General features: G+C 32.7%; 2 protein-coding genes across 2 annotated transcripts; both read right to left on the bottom strand.

Annotated features, from left to right (window-relative positions):
* Positions 1–5,936: 5,936 nt before the first annotated feature.
* Positions 5,937–13,082, bottom strand: LOC129882571 (MLO-like protein 1). Its single transcript, XM_055956940.1, has 14 exons — positions 12,826–13,082; positions 12,634–12,691; positions 12,093–12,295; positions 11,337–11,453; positions 11,183–11,243; positions 10,611–10,705; positions 9,569–9,643; positions 9,378–9,466; positions 9,231–9,280; positions 7,926–7,966; positions 6,801–7,010; positions 6,644–6,711; positions 6,484–6,544; positions 5,937–6,414 (listed from the first exon to the last, which is right to left on the bottom strand). Exons 1-14 carry the CDS (start codon positions 12,952–12,954, stop codon positions 6,208–6,210), a joined length of 1,464 nt encoding a protein of 487 aa, XP_055812915.1. The 5' UTR covers positions 12,955–13,082; the 3' UTR covers positions 5,937–6,207.
* Positions 13,083–18,705: 5,623 nt separating this feature from the next.
* LOC129882004 (uncharacterized) lies at positions 18,706–19,104 on the bottom strand. The gene is made up of 2 exons (XM_055956111.1): positions 18,919–19,104; positions 18,706–18,820 (listed from the first exon to the last, which is right to left on the bottom strand). The coding sequence occupies exons 1-2, from the start codon at positions 19,077–19,079 to the stop codon at positions 18,706–18,708; spliced, it is 276 nt and encodes a 91-aa protein (XP_055812086.1). The 5' UTR covers positions 19,080–19,104.
* Positions 19,105–19,741: the final 637 nt, after the last annotated feature.

The raw sequence follows: 19,741 nt of genomic DNA, 5'->3' as shown, positions 1-19,741 counted from the left end.
ATCCATTTGAATGACACTTCGGGTGGTCACCGCCATGCATTGCCCGTCATTCTTTGAATTTTGAATTGTATTACTTGGGAGAGTTCATTTTTGGCATGGGTTCAACGATGATGAAATTTGCTCTAATTATTGCTCAATAAGCTTTATGGATGTAGAGTGTGACTCAACTTTTTGATTAATTTTGGAAAGATCATTGCATATCTCCTTAAGATTATCCTCTGTTGCATCATACTTTTTCATCATCTTAGCCATTATGTCTTTTATTCTTGTAAATCCGTATCCCCCATCTCGATTTTCTACAGGGATGTATGTACTACCATTGTTGTTGTCTCTCCTTCTCCAATCACCTTCTCTGTCTTGCCCGCGGTTTTGATCATTGTATCCATTTTGATTGTAATTCTTCTTGCGATTGTAGTTTCCATCACGATTGTAATTGTTGTCGCAGTTGTAATGGCCCTCTCGATTGAAGTTGTTATAGTTCCAACCTTGATTTCCTTGACCTTGGCACCAAGAATCCTAATTGGATCCTTAGGTGTTGGTCTGGAAACCCCCCCCCCCCCCCCACTTTATCATTCACATAATAGGCATCTTTCTCATATTCATAATCGTCATTAATAGGGTTGTGGGAACCATGAAATATTAACAGCATAGACTTAATAAAAAGTAATTCTTGAATAGTGTGCATGCATGTATTATTTTTCTCTTCTCTGTAATTGATTTTTAATGAGGGTCCGCGTTAGAACTTGTCTTATTCTTACTTGCTAGATCAAGAAGGAAGCGAATGGGAAAAGAGAATTAAACAATGAGATTTGGGGCTAATCATCCTCATCTAATTAGGTTAAAAGGATCAAGGGATAGCTAAATATGGGATCATTGGTAAGGGTTAGTAAAGTATACACTCGTATACGGATCAAGTTACATGGTGAAATTTACTTATTTATCGGATCAAGGACTTAGGTGAACTTAACTTACCGATTCTGCATGTAACACTAGAAGGGATTACTAATAAAATGATCTACATAGTTAAGAATTTGTGGGGAACATATACACCCTAATTTCGTTTCATATTGAATTAAAACCATATTAAATTGTTACCTTGTTATTTGATGCTTGCTATTTGATTAGTTAATTTCTTTTACTGAAAATCCCTTTTTTGTTTACAGAAATAATTTGATTACCAAAAAAAATGATTAACCTAAGTCTAAACCATATTCCTTGTGGGATCGATCCTATCCTCTGGTAGGTTCTATTTTTTATCAACGATTGCTTTATACTTCTTTAGAGAGGTGTAATTTGGGCATATCACCTACTATGTGCTTTCAAAATTCATGTCATACATGGCATGTTATGCATGTACTCCGAGCTATAATCGGAGGGAAGGGGGCCTATTTTCTCAGAACACTATATATATTGTACAGATGGCCACAGGTTGGCAATATGATGCCGGTTAGCTATCGGAAGAGACCACCATTACTAGCATTTGGCTGGGTATGTCATTTATTTGCATCTATATATATGTATTAACTACATATGATTACATAAACATGACATGCATATTTGATTACTATGAGGTCAGATGTCGGCCACAGAATCTATCAGGGTTTCAATGTCAGGTGGTATCTTTATTACCCTTTTTATTGCAACTGTTTATGATTTTACTTTCCGCCTTACAGGCCAGTATAATTTTATTTGTACTGATGTCCCATTCCTAGGCATGTTGCATTTTTGATATATGTTCAGACAAAGGTCCTGTTCGGTGTTACAATAGGATATTGTCTCAGTTGAGGATTGGAAAGCTCCATTCTTTCTGGAGTTGTTAGTTGTTTGTAGATTTTGTATTTTTTTTAATTTATAATTATCGGTATCGTTGGGGACTTTTCCCAACAATTTGAGTTGTATTATTCGTACAGACTTGTGGACATACTTTATAAGGTCTTCTCATCTTCCATGTATAGCCTTGTCGACTTATCATATTTATGTCTTCAGTTGCAGTCTTGTCGGCTTGCTAGTTCTTTATTAGTTAAGTCAGCCTTGTTGGCCATTCATTATGTGTTTGATATTGTTGTGACCTCTTTGGTCCAGTTATCATATTTTAGTAGTTGATTGTGATGGCCTTGTCGGCCCTCGTTGTTTCCTTTCTATTATGTTTCAGTGGCTAGCTCGGCCGAATAAGGTACTGGGTGCCATTTGCGCCTCTCCTAGTTTGGGGATGACACTACGTTTTGTAGGAAGGTCCCGTAGATGGCCCAGTCTATTTTAATAAGGGGTATTCCGATCTTTTATCCACCTTTTTCAAACTAAACCAAATCCATTTTGGAACTAAAATTAGTCCTTTATCAGTACCCAAAAGGGGTTTTCTCTCATTAACACTTTAAAATTTTGAGAGAAAGGATTGGAGAGAAGAAAAAAAGCTAGGGTTCAAGATTTTCAAGACAAGTCTTCGATTTTCACATAGGTTATCTTCATTCCAGGTATGTAAGTCTATTAGAACGTTGGAGTAAGTTCGTCTTCCTACCCTACATGTTCATAAAGTCAAATTGAGTTATGAGTTCGAGTTTCCAATTTCATTAAAGTGAATTCTTAAGTTATATATATGAATTCTATTGAATCCTTGAGACTTTTGTTCATGTTTGCATTCACATGAACCCTTGTTGAGTTTTGCATTAAAATATTTTATGCATTAGTGATATTAAAAGAATGATGATTGTCCATATTAAGTAAATGATGAATTGAGTATGATGTTGAGTTTGAAGGTGTATTTTGATGTATAGTTTCAAGCATGAGTATTAATGCATTTTAAACCTCTATTTTCGAGATTGAGTCGAGAAGTTAATGTACATTTTTAAATCCATTATTGAGATGAGATGTTCCCTTTTTTTAAGAGAATAGATGAGTTGAGAAGAATTGATGTAAGCTGATATAAAAATTTCAATGAGACTAGATGAGATGTATTTTGAGTATTTACTCACTTGATGTATATGAGCATAATAATGTTTTGGGAGTAGTATTGAGCACCGACTTGGGCAAGAGTTTAAATAACCCAATCTCCATAAACTACGTGGCCAGCATAGGATAGGATCGTGTCGTTCATTCGGAAGACTCCTCATAGTTCCAAAATGGGACTTTTATATAGACATAGATGATGTGACGTCCTTTACCCTGGAAAGTTATTAAACGGTTGTGGCAACGACAGTACTTCGCTATATTGTTAATAGCTCATAAGAGATGGTTATCGATTTGAGAAACTCCTCAAGAAGTAAAGTATCATATTTTCATATAATGAGTTACAAAGTTATTTCATGTATTTTTAAAGCGTTGTCTTTTATTATATTGTATGCCTTATTGAGTTGAGTTACTTTCAAAGTTGAGTTCTTGAATTGAGTATCTTGATATAAGTTTTCTTTTTGTCATTTTACATACTCGTACATTTCATGTACTAACTTCATTCGACCTGCATCGTTTTATGATGCAGATATATGTGTTAGAGATCATCAACAGGCACACCATTGAGGATTAATCTTCTCTTGTTTTTGGTGAGACATCTTCTCATTCAAAGGAGCTCATTCATTATCAGCTTCATGTTATTTCATTATTTCTTTGAGGTAGTTGTGGGCTTGTCTCGGCACCTTCCTAGTAGTTAGTAGAGGCTTCATAGACTGAGTAGAGTGGAGTAATGTTGAGGTTTTTAGAGTCTGTTTTGAAAATATGACTTTCATTATTGATATATGATATTGACTTATATTCTACAGAGTACTTTAAATTATTGAGTTAAGTCTTCCACTGAGTGAGTTAGCCAGGCCATGTGATTTGCTTGGGACCAGCAATGGTTTTCTAGTGCCGACCATGTCTAGGATGTAGGTTCGGGGCGTGACAATAAGCTAATGTCATTCTCGAATGAACATAATAAAAAATGATTAATTTTAACGAAATCTATAATGTGATAACCTTATAGACATATTTTGATGCAATTAATACAAAAATAATTACTAAAATTAAATATATATTTCATAACAATTTCTTAAAAATTATATTTTTATATTTTTAATAAATTTTAATCTTAATAATATTTTATTAATGATAATCAAAATTCATTCGTCTACATCGATAATAGAGAATAAAAGCTAGACATAATACATAAATATTTCCTTTCAACTTTGCTTCAGTTGACATTTATTTCTTCCAATTTTGGATGTGCACGGGTAGGCACACATGTTCTATATGTCAATTCACGTGAGTTACGCTTGAACTGATGTTGTATGTAAGATAGGACGCATGTTATGTCATGTGTAGGACATTTGTGTTTACTTGTTCAACTCTATATAAGTTTAAGTGTTTACTTGTGCACTCAAAATTGGAGGGCATATAGATATCAATTAAAGTTAAGTTAAGAGACATGTTAATGTATTATGCCTAAGAGAAAAGTGAAACTCAAATATGCATGCAGGTAATACATATATACATACTTAATGCATGTGTGATGTAATATTAAAATAAAAAAAAATAAAAATAACATTAGATTTTGCAACATTCATAAAAGGTTTATTCTACTTATAATGTTAATGAATTTCAATAAAATATATAAATATATAAAAATAAAAAATAGCAGTCCGGTGCACTTAAGCTTCCGCTATGCGCAGGGTCCGGAGAAGGACCCGACCACAAGGATATATAAATATGTATATTAAAAAATATAATATTATATATAATATAAAGAGATGTTACATAGATGATAGATGGAAGAATAAAAATGATAAGGGTAAAAAAGACTTTGCATATGACAAGAGGGGAAGAATGACTATACTTCAAAATAGAGGAGGGAGTTTGATTTTTTTTAAACCAAAGTTTGGGGGTGTATATGATTGGGAAAAGACATAAATTCACTCCTGAGCTTGTTTTGAAAAGTCAGTTACATGCTTAAACTATTATGATGATCTATTACACACTTGTACTACTAAAAGATGAATCTATTTACCCCTAAAACTGAAGTGGCAAAAAAATAAAAAAATTTAAAAGAAAGGCATGTTTGGTAAAAAAAAATAAAGTAAAAAAAAATTAATTAAATCTTCTTTCAACCACCACCCTACCCTACCCTACCCCACCCCCCGCACCTCTTTTCTTCTTCACACCCCACCCATTTCTTCTTCTTCTTCATTTTATTTTTTATTTTTCGTCACCTTTCACTCTCGATTCCCACCCACTCCACCCCACCCCCACCTCCACCAGAATCCTCTCCCCCCCCCATCATATCATATTTTATTTCTTATTCAATTTTACCATCTTCATTATATCTGATTGTTTTCTTCCAACTTTGTTGGTGGTTGATAAAACTAATGATTGGGTTTAAAAAATAAAATATAGTGGTGGATTTGTTGGTAATGGATGGCAAAGAAGAGAAAATTAAAGGTGGTGAAGAAAAAGAAATTGATATTGATAATGGTAGTGGTGATATTTGATGGTGTTTTTGTACCTTTTGATGGTGATGATGTGATTTTAGTGATGAGTTTGGTTTTTGGTGTTGACTTTTGTGGTCGTTATTTACTATTTTTGTAGGTTTAATCGTAGGTGATTTTGATTTTTTATGATAAAATATATGAATTTGATAGTGATATGGTGGCAACACTAGTGGTTTCATGGTTGTGTTAAGAAGCAATTGATGACATGAATTATTTTTTTTCGAAATCTGACATGACATTTGAGGTGGCAGTAAAATGACAGTGATATGGCGCAGATGTAATACACCTTCCATTATGAGAGTGGTGTTATACATCTCATGGGGTAAATAACTTAACTTTTGAGTAGTGCATGTGTAATAGATCGCCATAATAATTTAAGTGTGTAACTAACTTTTCAAAATAAGCTGAGGAATAAATTTATGTCTTTTCCCGTAAATAATTTTCACAATATAAATCTTTTGAAGCATGATTATGTATAGTAAATGCATAGCAAATGTTTGCTATTCCATCTAAAATTTCCATTAAAATATGAATGAGAAGTAGGGAGGTCTTACATTAAATATCCCTCTTCTCATAAACATGAGTATCATCATTTGAGAATATGGTTCCTCAGAACTTTATCCATTATAAAAAAAAAATATTTTATAAATTTAATAAGGTTTTAATTACCACGGGTGTATTTACTAAAAAAAGGGGTGTATTTACTAGTTGATTATAATTCTCTTCCATTATGATGCATCCAAATTAAGATCCATTAGGTAGGGGTGGGGGTGGGGGTGGGGGTGGGGGTTTCCTTTCGGCCGATTCCTAACATCTGTAATCCTACTGTAGAACACTCAGTTGAACTTCCGCCATCTGTAGCAGCCTTGAGCCCCCTCTTCATTTTCGCTTTCGAAGCCCAACCAAGAAGACCAGCTTGAATGTGCTCATCAAATATTGACTTCTTGAAATGGGTACCCATCTGTAATTCAGATTCAACTTCAACATTCATTCATATAAACAGACTGAACAAACCATGTGTAAAACCAACCTGTGTAACAAGAGCATAAAGTGGCAACGTGCTATAGCTGCATAACACTTGAATTATTACCCTGGAAAACACAATGAGATCATCAAAACAAAGTTAAAGAATGCTATTCAACATTTTCTGGTGCAATTGCCCTAATACGGAAGTGGGCAGTGGACTTTACCCTATAACAAGCCGGGGAACAATGAAACCAACTTGTCCCATTATGCAGGAATCAAAGCCATATTGCACCTATAAAGGAGATAAGAGAACGAAAACTACCAAAATTAGAAATAGACAAGTAAGCTGAATGAAAGGATAGTATAATAATTTTAGCTTACCAATATCCAGAAAAAGAATGCTATCTCGAAAGCATTTTGAAAGAGGATAAAGTGTATCAAGACAAGGACAATTTGAGGGCGGTTGAACCAGAAGTGATCATCAGAAGGTTGGACCACCAATTCACCTTCTATCGCGACATGTTTCTCTGCTACCTCATGAGCTAACTGTATAATTACATGCTCCAACTTTGTGCCAACCGCAATCAGAAGCTGATAAAACCCAAAATGAAGTTAAGTGGAAGAATATCAGGTTGTTGCTAAAGGAGCCTCGTGTTATTAAAATAATATTAAGAGCAATTAAGAAAGAAAAGTAACTGAATGTGTGAGAAAGGAAACATTCACATTCAACATGCATCATAACTCCTACGGAGGTTGATAGGAATCTAGGAAAACTATACAAAATCATCGAGCAAATTAAAAGATACCCCAGGGCCTCCCCATTTCTTGGAAAATATGTTCTTCATAGAAAAAGATACCAATCTGAAGATTCTTTTTCATAAAAAAAGGTGATTTGAAGGCAATCGGAGGATGGATCTATAATTTAGCATCACAATCTGACTGCCAGATACTTACAGTCGATAATGTTTGCTGATATATTAACACTTACAGTCAATAATGTTTGCTTGTATATTAAATTACTTTATGCAGCTTTTAAGTGGAGGAAAAAAAGAATTGGAGGAGAAAAAACATGATATGATATATTTGATTACCATATGTATCAGATAGCTTCAGTAAGATTCAAATCATAGCACTAGCAATTCTGCTTAAAGTATTACTCCTTCCGTTCTAATTTATGTGATGTAGTTTGATTGCATACGGAGTTTAAGAAATATAGAAAGACTTTGCAATGTTCCAAACTATCCTTAAAATAAATGAATTTGAAAATAGAAGAGTACACATTTGTGGACTTTTTGCCAAAAAGTGGGAACACATGGGTAAGGTAAAGTATTGATAGTGTTGCTAAACATTTGCCAAATAAGGAAAATGTGTAATTTTTTGGGGGACAGACAAAAAAGGAAAGGGTGTCACATAAATTGGAACAGAGGGAGTATCTCTTTTGTATGAATGGCTTTTCTTAAAATTTAAATTAGATCTAGCAAAAGGCTTAGTAAAGATCCAACTCACGACAAAAGGAATGAATGCAATCCAGAAGTATGTATGCCAACCTGGAGAACAGAAAATGAATTTATTAGCTTTCAGATATAAACCACAACCAAATGACCAAAACGAAACATGAAACGAAACTTGTAAAAATTATATTAAAGCAAAGTGAAAATTATGCAGGCAACACTTTTAAAGGTAGTATCTGGAATGAATCATCTAAAAGAGTGCTGAAAACTGCAAATAGTAACACAAAACCAAACAGAATTCTAACACGCGGCTTAATATCATCATAAGTTGTGGAAGCATAAGGAGATGTAATCAAATTACAACTACAGCATGTACAATATGAACGGAGACATAGATAAACTTCTTAACATTTGCCTCAGAGGAAGTTGGCAAATGGTCGTACTCATAGTTACAAGACAACTATATTCACAATTTCTTCTATGATAAGTCAAAGTTTAATTCACAATTTTTTTCATCCTGAAAGAGGGAGTAATCTCGGAGCATTCAGTTTATTGTTGGGTATAAGTTCCCAGTAACACATGGCTATAAATGCTTGGATATTCCAACACCTTCACAATTACAATAAGAGCGGGCCATGAATCTAGAAATAAGTTTAATGCAGCTGCTGCGAGTGGCAGACTTGGAATTTAGCCTGGGGGAGGGGGAGAGCCTACTTGAGACCCTACCTAAGAAAGCAGAAAATTTAAGAGCCTACAATATTATTGCTGTCGATTACTAGTTTCCTAGAGAACAATTATCTTTGATAGGTTCTGCGCGTGCATAATATAGCACCAGCTGTGTAACCATCAATAGGTACAGAGCAACGCTATCCAATTTCCTTACCCTTGAAGTCGAAGAGGAAATAAATTGGGAACATTCGGGTTTTTGTTGGATAGAAGTGTGTAGTACCATGTACTCAAAAATGTTTGGTTAGTTCAACATCTTAATCAATTGTAACAATGAATACAACAATCAATTCACCAGTAAGTAAACCACAGCTACTGGCAGTGGCACACTTTGGGATTTTCTGGGAGGGGAGATGGCCCTCACTGCAGCCACCAAGCAAATTTTTTCTTTTTGTGATAAGCACCCAAGCAGTTATTTTAGAGCCCACAGTAGCATTAAAATTGCTGCTATTCAATTGTTAGTTTCCATTTGCCAAGAGAACAACTCTCTTCCACAGCACTAAGATTACTGCTACCCAATTATTACTTGCCAAGACAACAACTCTTTTCCATTTGTTCTGCATAAGCATACCATTGAAACATTTCAAAGCAGCTGCAAGGTAAAAATGTCTATTCCAAGTTTGAGTTGGCATACCATTAACATTCAGAAACAAGAAGATGACAACAAATACCCAGAGATACCAACTGCAAAAAACACAGGAAAAAGGTAACAAGTGAGAAAAGCATCGCAAATTCTTCCCGTTGGGGTGTGGCAGGGGAGGAAAGGAGAATGGCCACTAACCTGATGCCGACGACAGTCTTAAAATCATCCTCCAGAGCACGAATCATGTACTTGTGAAAATTAAATTTTGGGTTTTGCTTGCAATGTGTCTGCCAAAGAGAAGAAACTTAATACTACAAGAGCCACTTAAGCACCAAAAAGAAGGCAAAACACCAAACAACTATCTCAGACAAGTAACATAGTGAAGTTACCATAATGAACCCCAAGCGTAGAGCAGCATAATCTGACTTGCTGACAGAACCATAAAATTGCTTAAAGAAAGAGTGCTGCAAGTTTTCGTCAAAAGAAACAAAGTATGAGATGCTTATGTTAACGTAAAAGGCACTATAAAACCATGTGGTATTGCTCTATTATAAATTCCCCATTTCCTCACCTTCTGTCTTACTCATAAATAAAATTGATGTTTATTCAGCTTGGTTTTCAAATTTTTGTAAGTCTCAGCTTATCATATTGGTTGCGAATAAGAATCAGTACTTGCTTGTATAGAATTCTCAGCTAACAGGACCCTAACACGACATCAAATAAAACTTGCTTATAATATAAATTCTTTCAACGGACTGAAGTAGTAAACCATAACTTAGCTAAACCAGATATAATATGACGGACTTATTGGAGGCATGATCCAACATTGGCATATCTCACAAAATAAAAAGATAAAAGAAAGTGATCATATCTATCCATCACATATTCACGTGTCATTTGAGAGCATATGCACCTTCCCCATCTGCTTTAAGTTGGTCAAACCAACTTATAAGCCCCTTTTTAGCTTTTGGACGTGTTTGCCTAATGCTAACTTTAAGCCATAAAGTTCTTAAAGTCAGTCAAAAATAAAAAGTTAGAATTTCTAACTTTTTTTTCGAAGTGCTTAAAGCCATTTTGTTTGACCATGGAAATTACTTTTATATCCCTTATATTTTAACTAAATTCCCAAACTACCCTTTTTATTCTTTTAACCCTAAAATTCAAACACTTATTTTCAACATAAGCACTTTTATCCAAACACTCAACTGCTTGTTTATAAAAATAACTTTCAGCACTTCAAAGTTCTAAAAGCACTTCATACATAAAAGTTACTTTTTTAAGCCCATCCAAACGGGCTCTAAATTTATGATCTTTCTTTTCTCTCCACATTAGGGTGTTTTAAGAGCAGTTCCCAAGGTAAGTTTTACCATACAGAGGAGAAATATAAGATAGGGCAAGAATGACTGCTTACTGAGGAAGGAAACTGCTTACCAACCAACCAAAAAGGGCTGAGCGTTTGCCCATACCCACAAATCGGCTCCTGATGAAATCGTGTTGCTGGACATGTGTGACCGATGGTTTTAAAACTGCAAAAGAAAGCATCAAACTATTTCAGTTTGAAGATCAGCTTGATCTAGATATAATGCATGAGGGGAGTAACTCCATATTGCTTGTAACTTATCTTTCCACTCATGGGTTGCAGTATATCAACAGTTGGCCACCTTAAAGCCTTGGTTAAGAAAGTAACTAGATTTACAGGGAACATTAACTACAGGGACGACTAAAGATTTTCCATCAGTCATTTACTTTCTTTCATCTTTGATTATCATTTAGAACAGTGTAAAGCGGTCCCCAATTATTATGTAAAATTAAACTTTTCCATGTAAGCTTTTCCTTAGGTCATTTACTTTCTTTCATCTTTGCTTATCATCATTCAGAACAGTGTCATCTGGCTCCAATTATCATGTAAAATTAAACTCCCCATAGAGGAAATAAATCAGATTACATTTTTTTACGATATGCAGCAAAGAGTTGGACGAAAGACCTTATAGGTGAATACATACCATGTGCAGTCTCATAATTATCTTTTGCAATGCTGTCCTCCCAGTGCTTCCATTGACGTATCTTGGCATCATTAAATTACAAACATTCAATACAAACAACAAACAAAGTTGAAAAGACAAGCAAAAAGTTAATGAAGCAGATTTTAGTACAGACCTTGGCTCCTCCAAATACAACTGTTAGCAGAGAGAAAGTCACGTGAACAATCGCAAGGACAAAGATAAAAATGTGAAGGTGATGCAACGCTTCAAGAGAGAGTAAGGGGACCTTATGCTGAAACAAAACTAAAAAGAATGATATTAGAAGTCAGTGCAAGACAATATGTACTGAAGTAGAGTAATCTAACGGAAAAAGATCACTATATATTCCAGAATCAGATATTAAAAAACTGGGATTCAACTTTTGTGTCAGGAAATTTAAGAAAATAATTCAAGTAAATGTCTGCACAATATTTTTCACATTCTCTTACTAAAGAGCAAAGACAAGTCATCCCTAAATTTTGGTTTTTCATTTTTCCTTTTTTGATAAAAAAGGAACTCAAACAATGGCTCATTGTAAGAAAGATAATAAATTCAAAACCATAAAACAACAATGCAGTATTCTTTCTTTTTTCTCTCACCAAATAGAAGCACCACTCTACCTTCCTTTCATGAAAGCACACATGATACAGTAGAAACTAGAACAACTAGGGCCAGTTTAATATAAAAGGAGAAGTCAGTCCATGACCACAACATCGTGTATAGTTGCCACTAAAGAAGCAATTTTGTCAGGCTCATAGACATGACAAAGTCACAGAAGCCTTTCACAAGATATGACCAGGACTAGCATTTTCTCTACATTGTGGAATATGGACCTAAGAAGAAAGATCTCAAAAAATAAATGCAACTACACCAGGAAAAACGAATTGATTACTTTTGCAGTGCAATAGCCACCAGCAGCTGCTTCTTCAGCTAACAGACGCCGATGATGTCCTGATTCAGGACTAGCATGAGAAGGGGCCTCCGATAATGAACATGGAAGTAAGTGCATGACCACATCTTTAGGCACACAAATCTTGACTATGCTACCTTGAAGCACCGTCAGTAACAGGGATATAAACCCCAAAAGCATCAACTCTGCATTCACCAATCAATTCAAAAAGTGCAACTTCATATTCGATCGAAACTGGAGAAAACAGTAATATCAATTGATTATTACAAACCTAAACATATAATAAGCTAAATCACGAATACAAAGCGGGATTATTATTTTTTTCGAAAAATAAAATATTCCTAGGCGGAATTCTCGTAATTCAAATTTAAATAGTATGGTAAATAACAGTCAGACAGATCTGTCTGTTCATTTCAAGAAGAATGCACTTCCTTTTTTGCAGCTTCTTTAGACTTGTTTTCGTTTGATTAACAAAAAGCCCAAGTGGCCCTTTTAAAAAAAAAAGTTAGGCAGATCTTGGAACCTTCTTTAACTTTCTGTAGCGCTTCATATAAAGGCTTCTGATTCTTTTTCTTCAGATACTGCAGACGTTTCAAAGGAAATTCAGCAGCAGTACGACTTGTATTTCAAAAGAAGAAATGTAAAATCCGATTCAAAATAAAAAGAGAGCAGGAAGGGAAAATAATTTTTGTCACTTTGAGATTAAAGGCAACACCTTTCCAGTATAATGGATGAGTCGCTCAGCGGCTAGAGAAATGGCAACGATGACGGTGCAGACGGCGGCCACCACCCAAGTAGGGGTAAATTCCAATGTGGACCCTTCTCCTTCTCCACCACCACTCATTTCCGTTTATTCTATCAAATCACAAAACTGTTAGGGTGTTCTTCAGAAAAATCAGCCTACCTAGTTAGGATATGTAGAGATGCCACAAATGTAACAAGAATAGCAACTACTGTGGGGACTTGAGTCTGACTTAAAGCAGATCATGAGCTCGTTTGGATGGACTTAAAAAAAGTAATATATAAAGTGTTTTTAGAACTTTGAAATATTGAAAGTTATTTTTATAAATAAGCAGTTGAGTGTTTGGATAAAAGTGCTTATGATGTGAATTTTATGGTTAAAAGAATAAAAAAAGGTAGTTTGAGAATTTAATTAAAATATAAAGGATATAAAAGTAATTTCCATGGTCAAAGAAAATGACTTTAAGCACTTTGGAAAAAAAATTAGAAATCCTAACTTTTCATTTTTGACTGACTTTAAGAACTTTATGGCTTAAAGTCAGCATTAGACAAACACGTTCAAAAGCTAAAAAGGGATTTTAAGTTGGTTTTGACCAACTTAAAGTCAATCCAAACGGGCTCTATTTCTTTTTCCTTTTTTACTGCACCTAAAAAAGAAGATTTAAGATTATGGGAATTTTGTTGTATTTTATTATATATGAGATGTGAAATGAACTTGTGAAAATTAAGCGACCGGTTGGCGATGTTTTATTTTAAAATTTTAAATAATAAATTATTTTTTAAAAAAAAAATAATATTTAAAAAATTAAAATTGTGTTTGATCATAAATAAAGAAATAATATTTAAAAATTAAAATTGTATTTGATCGTAAATATAAATTGGAATTATGTTTTATTATTCATAAGTAATTTAAAGTAAAAAAAAAAAAGTAACGACACTTTTTATGTTATTTTATGGCCAAATATATTTTTTTGGAGTTTAACACCAAAAAAAAAAATGAAAACCCTTCATGATCAAATGCCCTCTAAGTAAATACTTATACGTGAAAACATTAGTTATATAAATGATATTTGGACTTTTGACATATTTGAATACTCGATTAAAATAATTAATAGTTATAAGTCAAATACATACATATATATATATATACTGTTATTTACTATTTTTCTCAAATTATTATCTATATTTATATAACTATAATTTAAATTACCATCCTAATAAATTTTAATTACTAAAGGATTTTAATCAATGTAGAATTATATTTTGTACAAATTCTTTCCTTACTTGAATTAAATATCACAACTAAAATATTAAGAAGTCCTAATATATATGGTAAAAACAAATATGATAATAGATATTAGAAAAATTAATAACTATTATAAAGTCCTAATACATTTATTTGCATAGGAAAAATTAATAACTATAAAGTCCTAATACATTTATGGGTAAATCACCTAAGTGTACGATATTCAAAAAATATTTACCACATAGATCAACATAATTGTTTTAACTATATATAACAAATTGTTTGAATTAAATTAAATACAATCTTTACTCTTCTAAAATTCTCACCCGCTATTTTTTCTTTCCCCGTTTCTCTCCAAATTTGCTACACCAATATTCTCTCCAATCTTCTCACCTATAATTTTCTTCAAAATTAGGGCAATACTTACCTTCATAGCTTCTCAACCACGACTTTCTACAACATTAATACTCCAATTTTGGAATTAAGTGATGTGTATTCGATGATTATTGCAGAAAAATGGCAAAATTTAGGTGAATGCAGATTTGAAGCAGTTGAAGAATTGTGATTTCTAAGTAGAGATCTGTGATTACTTAAAGGTTTGAATGGTTGAATGTTTAATTGTTTGAGATCTGAATTAGATTGCATACCTAATTAATTAGCGATACACGATTTGTATCCAGTTGTGATTCAATATGAAAGTTTATTTTTGTTTCTACATTTATCACGATTACTTGTTTACTTGTTTAATATAAGTGTAATACAGTTTTTATTCAAATTTAATTCACTTTTTGTGGCCTACAGATCACTGAAGGTTGGTTTCATTAGATATAAATTTCATTTATGCCTAATTTTCTTCTAATTCAAGTTTAATGTGTGTTAATACATTTATTGTTCAAGTTTAATTATTTTTGTGGCCTACAGATCATTAAAGGCTGGTTTTATTAACTACATATTTTATTCGTGTCTAATTCTCTTCTAATTCAAGTTTAATGTGTGTGTAATACCTTTATTGTTCAAGTTTAATTCATTTTTGTGGCCTACAGATCACTGAAGGCTGGTTTTATTAATTACATGTTTCATTCGTCTCTAATTCTCTTCGAATTCAAGTTTAATGTGTGTTAATACATTTATTGTTCAAGTTTAATTATTTTTGTGGCCTACAGATCACTAAAGGCTGATTTTATTAACTACATATTTCATTCGTATCTAATTCTCTTCTAATTCAATAAAAAAATATGTAAGAGAAAAACATGGCTAATCTGGTTATGCTGTTTTACTTCAATGGTCGGTGGAATTCTAGCAACAAGTATATTAATTACTTGGTAGATGGTGTGTTGATAAATACCGATCAACATTTGCTAGCCTCGTTTCTGTGATTGCTACTCAATTTTCAATAGAGACATCAACAAGTAAAGTTGAAATCAGAAATAAGATTGATGAAAGATATCCTCCAATTCAAATTCATAACGATATGGGAGTAAAAGTGTATATTGAAACCAAAAAGGAACATAGAGATATGTCAAAATATCCTTTATGTGTCACAACAACTGAATCGATCAACTTGGAGAGTGATTCCACCTTAATTCCACTATTATGTTCAGACACTTCAGAAGACATGAGGATTACACACAATTCATACTTTTCTAATGCATTTAGTGGTATCGGTGATGCGCTAGAGTTAATTGGCTTTGGATCATGTGAGGAAGTTGATGAGCAAGAAGAAATACAACCAGGCATCATTATTAACCCCAATCAATCTTTTTTTGAGAAAGATCCAGTTTACAAAAATAAATATGTCCTTACTAGTGCACTAAAAAGACATTTCATTCTTAAACACTTCAAATTCAAGACATTGAGATCAAGTTCAACATGGTAAGACTCAAATTCATTAGTTTATACTATTGATTGTCTATTAATAATTTTTTTTCAATAGCTATTCAATACAATGCCTCGGAGAAAATTGTAGTTGGAATTTATGTGCTTCAAGCGTGAATAAATCTCAAATATTTGCTATTAGAGATTTTGAAAGAGAACACACGTGTTTGATCAAGATGCCAACTACACACCAAGAGATATACAAAATGACATGTTACAGAAATATGGTGTGCGACTCACATATATGCAAGCTTGGAGAGCTAAAGAAAAAGCTCTTGAATTAGTCCGAGGTGATCTAGCTCAATCATATGCAAAGTTGTCAAGTTACTTTTACATACTAGAGGAAACTTACCCTGGTTCTTATATAAGATTGCACAAATCAGAGGATGACCATTTTCTATATGCATTTGTAGCTCTGTTTATATCGATAAAAGGATGGGAGTATTGTAGATCAATTGTAGTTGTTGATTGAACTTTTCTAAAAGGAGCATACAAAGGGACAATGCTAACAGTTAATACCTTAGATGCAGCAGGTGAGACTTTTCGAATATAATACTAATGCTTCTATAAATGAAATTTTAATTTGTATTAAAAGTCTGCATTATGTATTAAAAGTGTATTACACATGAAACAAAAATGTATTAAAAATGTATTAAACATTGTACCTGATGCAGGGAGTATACTGCCACTTGCTTATGCCATTGTTGATTCAGAGAATGATGCATCTTGGAGGTAGTTTTTTGAATAATTCAGAGAGACATTTGGTCAACAATCAGAGATGTGTATTATTAAGGCAAGTTCAACTGTCTATGATGAAATACCTCATTTAGCGTGTATATGACACTTGTTGCAAAACATAATGAAAAACTTCAGAAAGAGTCAGCAAAAGGTAACAGAATTGTTCTACTCTATGAAAACAACATACACCACGGTAGAGTTTAATCAACATATAGCAATTGTTGAGAAGATAGACAAGATAATTAAAGACTATTTGCTGAACATTGGATACAATAAATAGTCACGTGTTCATGCTCAGATAAATAGGACTTGGATGATGACATCAAACATTGCAGAATCAGTCAATTCAAGAATAAGATATGCCAAAGTTCTTACAGTCTTGCACCTCCTAGAATTTATGAGACAACTTGTTCAAAAATGGAATAACAATAACAGGTCAAGGCAACATTTTCAGGATTTTACCTTGAGAAAAAGTATGAAAAAATTCTACAACGTAGCAAAACTGCATCGGAGAAATTAAGAGTATGGTATCTGTAAATTTCTTTTTGCTAATATTTTTTCTTACGATTCACATGTAACATCTCTCTTGTTTATATTTCTTCTTATTTTTCATAGGTTAGGGAGACAAATGAATATGTGTATACAGTATTTGATGGTATTAAACGATTCACGGTATGTCTTCAACAACGTACATGCACATGTGGGAGATTTCAATTGGATGAGCTGTCATGTCCACATGCTTTGACTGTTTTAACAACAAAATATATTGGTTATGAAAAATATTGCTTTGATTACTATACAAGAGGAAATTTATTGTTGACATATCAATTTTCACTTGAATTCCCTCCCAAATGAAAGCACTGAAATATACCAACACGCGTTCTTGAAGAGGTTGTACTTCCACCACTTGGAAAGAGACCTCCTGGGAGGCCAAATATAAAAGACACACACAATTGAGAGAAGATGGATTCAAAAAATCAAAAATAACATGCAACAATTGTGGACAACTAGGTCACAACAGGGAGACTTGCAAGAATGTTAGGCCTTTGGATTAAGAATGAAGAATGACATTTGAAATAAAGAATAAACTCTGTTTGTTTTAGGTTATTAGTTTTTTACAAGAATTCATTTTTTGTGGTATATAGATCACTGAAGGTTTTTTCATTGGCTACAATTTTCATTCGTGTTTAATTCTCTTCTAATTCAATTTTAGTGTGTATGTAATTCATTTTTAGTTCAAGTTTAATTCAATTTTGTGTTTCTACAGATCACTGAAGGCTTTTTCATTAGCTATATTTTTCATTCGTGTCTAATTCTCTTCTAATTCAACTTTAGTGTGTATGTAATTCATTTTTAGTTCATGTATAATTTATTTTTGTGTTCTATGGATTACTGGAGGTTTTTTCAATAGCTACATTTTTCATTCGTATCTAATTCTCTTCTAATTCAACTTTAGTGTGTATGTAATTCATTTTTAGTTCAAGTCTAATTCATTTTTGTGTTCTATGATTTACTGAAGGCTTTTTCATTAGCTACACTTTGCATTCGTGTCACATTCTCTTCTAATTCAATTTTAATATATACGTAATTCATTTTTCATTCAAGTTTAATTCATTTTTACTTCAAGTTTCATTTGTGTGGTCTATAGAACACTAGAGGCGTTTTCAATACAACATTAATTCATAATGCAGGTTTCAGTTTGATAACACTACTGAAATACTTTAACATTAACGTAGCTATGTATTACATTATAAAAAAGATATATTTTACATGAACAAAAAAATATATTAAAAGTGTATTTTACATGAACAAAAATCATCTTAAAAAAAATAGCACAAAATAATCTTTAAAACCTAACTAATACATCAGTTATAAACTATTTTTAGACAATATAGTTTTCATAGACATTTTAACTAATATAACTATATTTTTTTATTTATGTGGTCTTTCGTTTTCACTTTGAAGGTTACTCTTTTGCTTCTTCACTGCATATTCTCATAGTAAAGCCCCAAACCTCTTTCGAAGACTGTCTGCACTTAGTTGTTGATTTGCAATATACTGGCCATTGCTCACTAACTCCGCAAATGCAGCCACAAAAACTCCACAGTCCCTACAAAATTTAAAATATAAAATTATTATAAAAATACTATTGAGTTTAATAATACCAATACAAAAGATAATATTTATTTGATAAATAATTAAACTTACAATGAATCTTCTTGTTGTCTAGGAATCTCTTTAGTTATGAACTTAGATTCAATGAGCTCAAACTCATTTTTTTCAATGTATTTAGGTGATGTCTTCAAATCAGGACACTTATCATAGAACTTGACCACACTCAAGTAGTATGGTAAAACCGATGAAATCATGTCAGCAGCGTTTTGAGTCAGAAAATTCCCCCCCCCCCTCTAGCCGGAAATGAATCATACACCTTCAAAGATCTTTCAACAATATCAAACACAACAAAAATCCAATGATAACCCTCTTTAATGTTTATTGGAAAGAGAACATAATTCACTTTGTCCCATGGGATGCTTGCCAACAAACGGCGTCCGCATATATACTCAGCAATAACATCAGAAGCTTTGATTCGAAAATTCTTCTTAAGTTGAAAATAAGATTGAACAATCTTTTTCTTGAATAGACAATCAGTAGTTGTTGTTGACATCCAATTTTTATCGACCCATAACTACTTTTCGGATTGCTATAGGCATTTTTCCAAAATTATTTTTTTATTAAATAAATAAATTTATATTTAGTTTTACCCAATAAATCGTATATTTTGACATTCGTAATTTATAATATCATTTCTATTTATTAATATTATTCTATCATCTTTATTATTTTTATTTATTTATTTAATTTTTTTTAAAAAATAATAATAATAAGCTTAATACGTTCAAATATTCTTACGTATTTTAACATCACCTAAAAAACGTTGTATACGATGTTTCAATTTTCGCCTAAACAAGATACAACCTCTGTATTTTGGGCATAACTTTTCATATGAATATCCAAATTGAGGGATTCA

This window comes from Solanum dulcamara, chromosome 3, assembly GCF_947179165.1.
Source record: "Solanum dulcamara chromosome 3, daSolDulc1.2, whole genome shotgun sequence".
NCBI classification, from domain to species: Eukaryota; Viridiplantae; Streptophyta; class Magnoliopsida; order Solanales; family Solanaceae; genus Solanum; species Solanum dulcamara.
This window is presented reverse-complemented; position numbering and strand designations above follow the sequence as displayed.

Excerpts from the sequence above, each read along its gene's own strand:
- LOC129882004 (XM_055956111.1), bottom strand. The coding sequence starts at position 19,079 with ATGATTTCATCGGTTTTACCATACTACTTGAGTGTGGTCAAGTTCTAT. Across the intron at positions 18,821-18,918 it reads AGACAACAAGAAGATTCATT|GGACTGTGGAGTTTTTGTGG; the intron begins GTAAGTTTAATT and ends TAAATTTTGTAG.
- LOC129882571 (XM_055956940.1), bottom strand. The coding sequence starts at position 12,954 with ATGAGTGGTGGTGGAGAAGGAGAAGGGTCCACATTGGAATTTACCCCT. Across the intron at positions 10,706-11,182 it reads TAATTATGAGACTGCACATG|TTTTAAAACCATCGGTCACA; the intron begins GTATGTATTCAC and ends TTTCTTTTGCAG. Across the intron at positions 7,967-9,230 it reads CTTGTTTCTGAATGTTAATG|GTTGGCATACATACTTCTGG; the intron begins GTATGCCAACTC and ends TCTGTTCTCCAG.